The sequence below is a fragment of the Papilio xuthus genome, unplaced genomic scaffold (genome assembly GCF_000836235.2).
Source record: "Papilio xuthus unplaced genomic scaffold, Pxut_1.1 DF827570.1, whole genome shotgun sequence".
In the NCBI taxonomy this organism is placed as follows: domain Eukaryota; kingdom Metazoa; phylum Arthropoda; class Insecta; order Lepidoptera; family Papilionidae; genus Papilio; species Papilio xuthus.
Window position 1 is genome coordinate 4303288 of NW_013531079.1, and position 10754 is coordinate 4314041.

The window sequence follows — 10754 nt, forward strand, 5'->3', positions numbered from 1 at the left end:
CAAGAGGAGGGACAAATCTTAAACCTAATTAGTTTCCGACTCCCTCAGGGTTGATGTTTTTTCGCAGATATAAGTTTGAATTCCATTGTAATAGTGAACGATTCAAACAATTTTGAAGAAAGAAACATTCGATTTGTTCCGAGATGAAAAAACCTCTTTATATTGCATATTAATAGTTTATATTTACATTTTTTGATAATGTTTAATAAATTTTTGAATATTTCGGTTTTTTATTTAATGATTCAAATGTTTCAAAGAGTCGTTGTATTCTTTGAAAAATTATTGACAAAAAGGTAAGTTTAAGTCTTTAACCTTTTCGCAGCCACAGTCTTGTATACAAAACAAGCAAAGAAATCTGTGTAGGCCATCGTCTTCTATACAAGACCAAAAACATACCCTTACAAAACATGAAATAGACAATAATCAATGCATTTTGGTCAGTTTAATTATATAAATATTCAAAAAAAAATTAAAGCAAGTTTTTATGTTAAAACATTTGATTAAAATGGAAGGCGTTGAAATGTTAAAAAGTATGGAACCACCAAGTCTTTGTCTTTTATACAAGACTGCTATTAAATAAAATTAACGGCAATTCTTTCTTATATCTGTTTACGCTTATAAATGTAAGCAATTGTGTTTATTTGTACAAGTCAACGCACCTTCACAATTCTAGGCCGAGAATTGATCAAAACATAAAATCAGTACAAATATATTTGTTTCTTATCTTTTGTAAGGATAAAAGGGGCCTTATCTTTCGTCTCAGATAACCGACACTTAGTTGTGAAACGCACTTCTAACATATAACGCGAATTTTAAACAAGACAATATACAATAAATAAAGATAAATAATTATATATCAAGTGCATTCAATCATAAAAACTTATCAATAACAGTGCATAAAACGAACCAAGAACTTTATTTATATCAAAATTAACGCAATTATTTAATGGTCAAAAAAACAGGAATATGGAATTCGACAACGAAAGAAGGGGAAGCAGAACTCGTGCGTTAGAAAGATCGTTAAGTTATTCAGCTGCTATCGGCAATGGATCAGGAAGATCTTCCATAGAAATACCAGCAATGGTTAACACAGAAGTTTATACAAACGAAGAAATAAAGAAACACTACAGAATATCACAAACATACGTCGAAGGGAAGGAAATTACATTTCCTAATGTTATAACGAATGTAGATTCAAATTCATCACAACCATATATTGATAGTAAAATATCGGAAATATCACAATATTCAAGTGAAGATGAAACAACTGATAACGGTTTAACAATGACCATAGATGTAGAAACTGAATCACAAAGTCCTAAATCATCAGAAACAAGGCATATATCAGATGCTTCGACACAACCGATGGTTAGTTCGATTGTGACAAATGAAACGTACGATAGGATTGATTTTATTGAAAGCATTTATAATGACCCGGACGATTTAACCGGAGGTCATGGATATTCAACACCTTATAGTAAAAGGAGAAAGAAAGGAAAAAAGCGAAGGTAAAATTAAATTTAACTCAATATAAGTTTTTTTATGGTGCACATTTTCGTAAACATGTCATCAAATAAGTCCGAAAACATATATAGATAAAGTTATTGAAAAATTCTAGAATGATAAGTTATCCAAGTAGATAAGTTTAGACTTTTCATTAAACTTAGTTAATAAATGTCTTATTATTTATCAAAGATTAAACGAATCTTACTAATATATAAATGCAAAAGTTTAGATGGATGGATGTTTGTTACTACGTATCTTCAAAACGACTTAACGGATATCACTGAAATTTGGCATAGATGGAGAACATAAGCTGGAAGAACACATAGGCTACTAAGTTTTTTAATTCTTCGAGATCGGAGTCGTGGGCAATAGCTAGTAAAAAATTAAAGTGTAAAGGTTGCTTCTTACACACTGGAAAATATTTATGATATAATGTATGTAATTAATGCAATATACTATAATTTCTTTACGTACACAAACATAAGATATGTTTAATCCATATAACAATAGTTATTGAAGCAGGCTCATTATGTAAAGTATTCTCTAACCTTGTTGGTAATTTTCAATGAGATCCTAAGACCATAAACGCCGTAACTCCTCTATAAAACATTATGGTATCCCGTTCATTCCGTGGGAAAGAAACAGAGATAAACTTATTACTAATTTTACGCTTTTATAAAATCGTAACGTGTAAAAATGTCTACAAAACCTTGATCTACTTTGATTATAAAAATCTAATCAAACGCGTTGTAATTGTAAAAAATATAATGTCTTATTTTATAATTAGATATCTGAATAAAATAAAAAGATTTTAACTTTTATACTTATCACAAAATTTTGATAGATGGAAATTGGTTCTCCTATCCTTAATTTTCTTTGACCTTTTGTGTTGCGAAGGCCCAGTTATATTGCTTTTTCCCTTCCACCCTTTTCTTATAAGCAAAGAATGGAAAGGGGAAGTGGATTGGATGGAGAGGGGAACGCGTAGGAACGGGAAATTATTTTCTTTCTGTGCATCTCCTCGGTGAATTAAGCTGGCCGCTTCCTCGTTTGCCATCTTATAATATATGTTTCTTTTTTATTTTTACCTTTTACATGTTATTTGATATTCTTAAAAATTGTTGATTATCTTATCTACAAAGTCGATACTATCGCTTATCGCCGGAATTTCTTGAGATCACAGCTCTGTCATCGGCTCCGCCGAAATGCGTCGAAAACAATATTTTTATTTTATCTATAGCTTGATAATCCTTAACGTTAGGTTTACCTGTTAGCCACACCTCCCTGGTAATCATAAATTCACAAAATTCAACTATTTACTTGCCGTTTAGGGTTCGGTACCTCGAAAAGAAAAAACGTAACCATTATAAGATCACTTTGTTGTCCGTCCGTCTGTCTAGCAAGATCCTTTTTTAAATTAAATTAAAACCCAAGACTAGAATAATTTTAATGACCTTTATGTTTGACTTAGTAAAACCCTAAGTCCTAAGTTCAGAGAACTAAGAAAAAATAACAAACTACTATTTATCATTGAAACAAAAAAAAATCGTTTCGTTGAAATTCAAAGAGAGGTTTTATCTTTTGTAATAGAGTTTTGGCAGTACTTCCACATGATTTAGGGTGGATGACTAAAGCGTAGACAATCTCTCAGTTCTGACAGAGCCTGACAATGTTTGTACTGCAGGCATCAACACGGCCGTCCGATCAGGTCCCGTCGCGTTGTGTACAAGAGTGGTGAGGAGAATGTCCCAGTACGCACCAACATACCAGCGAAGTCTATTAAATACATGCGTGATATCGTCAATACCGTGGTAAGTAACGCACTCCTCCGAAATGTGTAATACATCGTAGCTGACGTGTAATAACTCTAAATGTGTAATGCACTACTTTTAAATGTGTAACATCTCTCTTGTCTAATATAAATTCACTAGATGTGTACACATTTCTCAATGTGTAACGCACTTTCCTTAACTTTCTCTAGATGTGTAATTTACTTTTCTAGATGTGTAAAATACTTGTCTTTGTACATTAGATGAGATGAATTGAATATTGAACGAATGTATGGTAATAATTCATTTTTTCTTCAGATTAACAGCAAATGGCGTTTTATAATCTTGCTAATGATAGTAGCTCACTTTATCTTCTGGTTCATATTTGCGGGCATCTGGTATGCTGTAGCCTCGTCCTACCAGGATGACATAGGAGATGGCAAGGAGCATTGTGTCACTGGAACTTCCTCATTCGCTGGTCTACTTATGATGTCTGTTGAAACCCAGGTTTGTTGAATGATGCTTTTGTGTAGTCTAAGATCCAACAAAAAGAAAGATTACCTGTTTTCTTCTTGAAAAGGTTTTGCGACGAAGGAATAACACAAAATTAAGTAAAGGATTTTTTTTTTCATTTTGACATTGAAATTGGATAAATTTTAAATTCATCTTTGACACGATATTATGCAGATTCTTTTAATTTATAATATAACTTATTAATATGTTATTAATAACAACCGAGAAAATTATTTTCAGATGACAATCGGCTACGGTGTGCGATATCCCAGCGAGGAGTGTCCTGAAGCTATCATCGTTATGGTCATAGAGGTCGAGTTTCATATAGTTTTTTTCTTTAACCACATTATTTTGGAGACAACTTTAAGAACTAAGTTTATTTAAATTATTCTAATATTCAGATAGTAGCTGGCACTGCGTTGTCTGGAGGCTTGTCCAGTTTGCTGTTCACAAAACTCGTCAGACCAAACCGACATCTCTCCTCTGTAGGATTCAGTAAGAAGGCAACTGTAAGTTTCTTTCAAAGTGATCATTTTTGTAATAAAATGTAGAAGCGACCATCTGAAACTAAGTTAAAAAAAACTAAGATTCATAAACCTGGAAAAGGAAAGTGGATTTGACGGAGAATTGAACGCATTTACAGGTGTGTCTTCGCGATGGTGAGCTTTGTCTGCAGTTTCGAGTGTGGGACTTGCTTAACCTGCATCTCATCGGGTCCACAATCACCGCCTACATGCTCAAACCTATAAGGTAAAATACGGCCTTTGTTAAAAAAATATCCATGACCAACTCCAACTGATGAAAACATAAAAGGATTTCGTAAATTACACACTCTATAACGCAAAACTATTTTAAATTGTTTAATCTGTAACTGGCTGCCGCCCGCGTATTTGCCTTTCTTTGTCTTTGTTTGTCGTTATGTGTTCTTTCAGACTATGTTCTACATCTATGCCAAATTTCAACGACGTCCGTTAAGGCTTTCTGGAGATACCTATTAACAAACATCCAAACATTCACATTTATAATATTAGTACTATAATATTCCAAACAAAAGTAAAAAAATGGCACATTTAATTAAAGTTCAAGGTCATTGGAGCGCTGCGCAATGTCCCCCCCGCGTCCTTGTACACCCCGGACATGCGATGTACCGAACCAAAATATTGGAAAACCTCTAACGCATTTAAATTAACACGTCGGAACAAAGTAGACGATCCTATTATTGTTTCCTAACGTACCAATTTACCCTGACTATTGACACAATGTATTCAGGACGTTGGAAGGTGAAATAGTACACAACTATATTCACCCGCTGCGGCTGAAGCAAGCGCGCGCGCTGTTGCTATGGCCGGTCACTGTGGCGCACGTCATAGACTCCCGCAGCCCGCTCTATGACCTCTCCGCACAGGACATGATGGATTATAGGTAAGTCTACATTAGCTAACGAATATTTCGCTTTACGGATACAATATGTCCACACAGAAGAGTGACTTCTTTTGTAAATTAAAAACACGAAAGCTAAAACGGATTTATTACGTTGTTAAATCGTTATAATAAAACTATATACATACGTATTTACATTAATTTTAATTCCCAAAATCTAATAATAACTTCACCTCGTTGTTTACTCTTTGACTTCCCGCGCAATATTCTATCTTTTATTATATTAAAAAAGGCAAAGGTTCTCGTGGCCAGTATGCCACCTGCTTGTCAGAATGTTTAATCTATGTCTGATGAGTGAGTGTGTGATGTTGGACAAATTCCAGTCCTATTCGTTTACCTACGCTTTTTAAATAAAGCAAGTACGGGAAGTGGATATTAATCGTAATCTGTCCATTAGTAGCAACGCATCTGCAACCATCTAAATTATTGCAAATGTCTGGTATGAATAGATTTGTGTTTGTTTAATAACCAATTCATGATTTTTTGCATATTTTAACTATAAAAAGTTTCATCGTATTGTCCGTAGGTTCGAGATTGTGGTGTGTCTGACAGGATCCTCAAAGAACATGGGCACAGTGACTCAAAGCCGGACGTCTTATCTCTCAAAGGAGATTATCTGGGGATACCGCTTCAAGAACGTTCTCAAGTAAACATAATATTATTCTATTTTTAATAAGGTTCCACTACTAAAACGAGCGTAAAATTTTTAATTTTCGTCAATTTAATTAATAAAAATTAATAATTTTCTCAACCCATATATTGAAAGGGGAAACATTACTGTTACAATATTGTAAGTTTTACATAGAGCCTAAATATTAAAAACAGTATTTTAGGCGGGAAAATGTTACTTTACTATAGTTTCCGTATGTCACTAAAAGATGGCGCTGTTCAGGAATTAGAATATTTATAAATGTTGGTTTTAAATGTTTTATCTTTCAGATACTCTAAGAAAGAAGAATCCTACGTAATAGATGTAGATAATCTGAACACAGTAGAACAAGTAGAAACGCCGCTCTGCAGCGCGAGCAGATTGAAGTTATTTGAAGACGATATCAAGTCGTCCCACAACCTTCTCACTCCAACAAACATGTCTCTTTCCCCCACCAACATGTCACTCAGTCAAGAATCATCGACGGTGTCTAAAATAGGAGAATCTGTACCTTCATCCCCTGTTTTCACAAGAACTGGCACACAAAGGAGTTTCGGTTGGAACTTCAGAAAGTTTTATCCTGAAGAGAATAAGAATGGTGTTGAGTTTAGTTCTTAATTTTTTATTAAATATAAGTTACTTTAATAAAGACTAAATAAAAAATTATAATTCTACTCTTTTTTGTTTATTTTAATTTTTTTAATCTAAGAATCCGCGCCATCTATCTGTCAATATATTAACCATCTCAAAATTGTTTGAAATTTATTATCCTAGATGTCACTAGGTGCATTACAATTAAGCTATTCCGGGTCACCAAATGCAAGCAACATTAGTTTATATTTAGTCTAGGCGTTATATAAACTATCGGCTGATTGTGATGGAATCAATAACAATTGAACATTTCAACATATTTTTTTCTTGATAACCTTAAGTGTAAGCTCATGCTAAATGATTTTATGTTATATATTACTAATACTATATATTATTAAAGCAAATGTTTGGATGGATGTTAGAAGGTATATCCAGTACGGCTGTATGGATCACGCACACATTTGCCATTGATGTAGAACATAGTCCGGAAGAACACGCATTAAGTTTTTTTCTAATTCCGCGTGGACGTAGTCGCGGGCGACAGCTAGTCTCACATTAAATTCAAACCGAATTTTTCCATGGGGGGTCAACATAACTTGGTCTTCTTAATTAAGTAGAGTGACTATCATTTCAATTATTTTTAAAACAATTTATTTAATTTTTACAACACAAACTTTATAAAGAATGGGTGATGGAACGAGCTGTATTTACCTTCCAATAGTATGTAATTGATGAAATTTGAAAGTAAGCTTCCAACTATGGGACACAAAATAATATTTACGGGTAATATTAGCTGTTAGTTTTAGGTAATAATGGCTTGATTTTTCGCAACTTTACGACTTTGTTTAGCGTAGTATTTAATACTTAGAGCGTTGCTGATTCAGTGGTCAAGCACTTGACTAGCAATCTGCAGGTACTGGGTTCGAATCCCGTCATATACCAATGTGTTTTTCGACTTCCGATTTACATATGTACATTTATCCGACGTTCTTACTGGGAAGGAAAACGTCGTAATGCAACCTGCACATATCTGAGAAGAAATTCAAAGATATGTGTGAAGTCAACTAACCTGCACTTGGTCAGCGTGGTTGACTATGGCCTAATCACCCTTAACTTAGGGCAGGCTCCGAGCCCCTCGGTGGGGACGCATATCAATCGAAATAAAAATAGGATTATCCTACTTACAATGTTCTTGTACTCATCCTAGCTGTAATTCTAAAATACGTTTGGTCCACGTGTTTTTAATTAAACGAAATAGCAAAATTGCAGAAATATGTTTTCACATATGGACAATAATTTAACACAATAATTAATATGTTTTATTAATAAATATTACGTTACTAATCGTAGGTTTCTGACATCAAAATATCTGTGTAAAACATATCGTCAAGATAGTAAGAGGGATTCATTATCTTTTAAAATATCGGAATCGTTTTCTCATCTTTCAAAATCTTATTATACGAATCTTTATTCTTTTTTTTTTACAACATAAATGGTGCAGAGTACAAAACTTAAAGTTAGTTTACATATCTTGTATTAGCAATTGGCCCATGGTTATATGCAAAAAGGTTGTTTTAAAAACTTCCCTAACCTATTTTAACCTATCTACACTTTAACAAACAATTAATGATCTTAATACCAAGAAATAGAATTTAAACTTGCAACAGCTACTAATGTTATCGGAATAAAAAATAATGAAGGGAAACAGTTAACAAGCAATTAGAAAAAAAACAAGGTTAGTCTTTGGTAAAAGTTTTTGATAAAAGGCGGGAAAAGAGAGATTATTACGTACTTAATAGTTTCCAAAGAGGTACATAAAAGATTAAAAATAGCAATAAAAACAAGGACTATTGTCTATCTTTAAATGGCTAAAAGGATAGTGTTTTCGCGTGAATGTGAATTTGCTATTCTGCGTATAGATTTCTATTTATGTCAGTGCCATTGTGACCTTGACAATACAACTTCGTTTTACAAAAACATATTTCAAAAATTTTACTTAATTTATTTAAAGACATTTGAGTTTTAATAGTTTTAGTGCCTCTTAAGATAATTGATTAAAAATATTGTGCGCCATTTTGTACAGAATTAAAAATTTCCCGCCTAAAGATTACTTGACATAAATTCGCGAGCGAAAATACGGAGCCACTCAGTGACTTACCGCCTTAAATTTCATTAAAAAAAAACTTCCACTACCATGGCCTTGAATTAAAAAAAAACTTCCATCTTTATGAAAGTGTTTTTAATGAACTTTCGTTTGAAATTTCTTTTGACGTTTATTCAGTAAAGTAGGTATTCGTTGCCGACTTTTATAATATTAAATACCTATTTTAACAAGATATAATATTAGCAGAACAAAAGCAAAGATTTAATTTGAAATAATATACGAGTTTCTATAATAATATTTATGTTTTTATCAAAAAGAAATGCGAACCTGAGATATTAGTAATAAAACTTACATAATTGGTTATGGCAGAATACATTATACTTTGTTCCTGATTTTAGTTGAAATTAAAAAAAAAACTCTTCAAGACATTTTGTTCCGCAAACGTCAAATCGATTAAGCTGTCATTATCATTATATCGATCATCATAATCCACTCGGTTACGACTTTCCGCGATCGTCTTTATTACATACAAACTTTTGCCTGCGACTCCGTCCACGCTGAGTAAAAAAATCATACTGATACGGGATAAAAATTCTAAGGTCGTATTTTTGTCTTAAGCTACCTCTCCCCTATTTTCAGTAAAATCGGTTTAGCGTTTTTAGGTTACAAGCAGTGTGACTAACGACTTTCTTTTATATAAATACAGATGACGTGTACGGATCCGGACAAATGTTGCTGTTTATAGAAAAACACAAATACACAAATTACCTAGATAATAAACTTTTAACCTACTTCAGAATGGTGTTATCAAATCGTACGTTTTTTTTTAGTAAAAGGCAATAGTCAATATCAAATAAGGACAGGTAATGAAAACAGCAAAGTAAATAAATAAAACGCACAAAATGCCTATTATTTTTGCTTGTTTTATTTTATATTAGTAGAACTTTGTAACTTACAATACAAGAAATATACAAAGCTAATGTTAAAATGTTTAATAAAAAAAAAGATTGGTAGCTTAGAAATATAAATCATTTTTTTCAACGACAAGTTTATTAGCCAGTCTTAAGTGTGAAAGATATCTTTTTTCCTTATTTATGAATAAAAAACAACCTTTATTAAACTTGATATTAAGTTTTTTTTTCTAAAAATATATATGAATTGCACAGTAATTGATCAATAAACGATTACTCACGAATGAGTAATAAGGTTGTATTGTGACTTTGCGGAACTAAAGGGTGCCTCAGAGTCTGCTGCGTTAGACAATTAGTGCAGCCTTGTGATATAGTCCAGGAGCTATGATGATTATTTCATACCTACATTCTTCTTCTTCGTCGTTAAAGTCTTGTCAGACTGGTCGTGGTCATCACGTATCAGGGACCCGCTTTACCAGGCGCCGCCACTCCTCCCTAGTCACTGCTTTTTTTATACATTGGTGCAGGGGTGCATATACAGCCAATAACACTGATAACAAAATAAAAAATATGGAATATAAAACTATAGAATAATTTAAATGTTACTAATTCGTAGTACATACAATTTTTGACGAGACATTTTTTCTATATAAATAAAATGTAACGTTTAATCCCAAGTCTTTATTATTGCAAGGTGTTGGTAACTCTATACAATATATCAAGTTTTAATAAATAAGATTTATTAAACAGATCACGTATATCTTTGGCATATGGTTTTCGAATTCGCTATAAATTCGACGTATACATGAATATGCCGGGCGTATTCGATTCTTGGGATTTTATATCAGGTTTTTTAAAGTTACAATCACTTGAATATTGAACTTAATTAGAAAAGTAATTACAACTACAGAAAATTATGGCATATTTTATTTTAAATTAAAGTCATTTATTAAAAAAAAAGAAGCGAGTAATTTTTGTCATCAAAAATTTGATTAATGTCATTCTTATACATCGTGTTTAAAACTACAATATTTGTGTTAAACTATATTAATATGTTTTATTTACAAAAAGGCCTTCAGCATTTCCAAGGTTCTACTAAGTTTTATTATATTAGTACACAAAAATTAGCATAAACAATTATTCTATACGCGTAAGGCTCCTATGAACTTGTATTTGTTCCTTTCAAGCTGTTAGACTATACGCTGCAGAAAATATCCCAACTATTTAACGTCTGTCGTAGACCATTTCACGTGTAGTCGCGTTTGCGCGCG

At 32.6% G+C, this 10754-nt stretch overlaps 1 protein-coding gene across 1 annotated transcript; it reads left to right on the forward strand.

Annotated features, from left to right (window-relative positions):
• Positions 1-538: 538 nt before the first annotated feature.
• LOC106118727 (ATP-sensitive inward rectifier potassium channel 1) lies at positions 539-6523 on the forward strand. Its single transcript, XM_013313474.1, has 9 exons — positions 539-1508; positions 3191-3317; positions 3594-3782; positions 4029-4100; positions 4190-4297; positions 4432-4538; positions 5058-5210; positions 5755-5874; positions 6168-6523. The coding sequence occupies exons 1-9, from the start codon at positions 967-969 to the stop codon at positions 6493-6495; spliced, it is 1746 nt and encodes a 581-aa protein (XP_013168928.1). The 5' UTR covers positions 539-966; the 3' UTR covers positions 6496-6523.
• The last annotated feature ends 4231 nt before the right edge of the window (positions 6524-10754 follow it).

Bases quoted from the DNA above. Each gene is read 5' to 3' on its own strand.
- LOC106118727 (XM_013313474.1), top strand. From the start codon at position 967: ATGGAATTCGACAACGAAAGAAGGGGAAGCAGAACTCGTGCGTTAGAA. The intron at 1,509-3,190 runs GTAAAATTAAAT...TTTGTACTGCAG, and splicing joins AAGAAAGGAAAAAAGCGAAG to GCATCAACACGGCCGTCCGA. The intron at 5,875-6,167 runs GTAAACATAATA...TTTATCTTTCAG, and splicing joins CGCTTCAAGAACGTTCTCAA to ATACTCTAAGAAAGAAGAAT.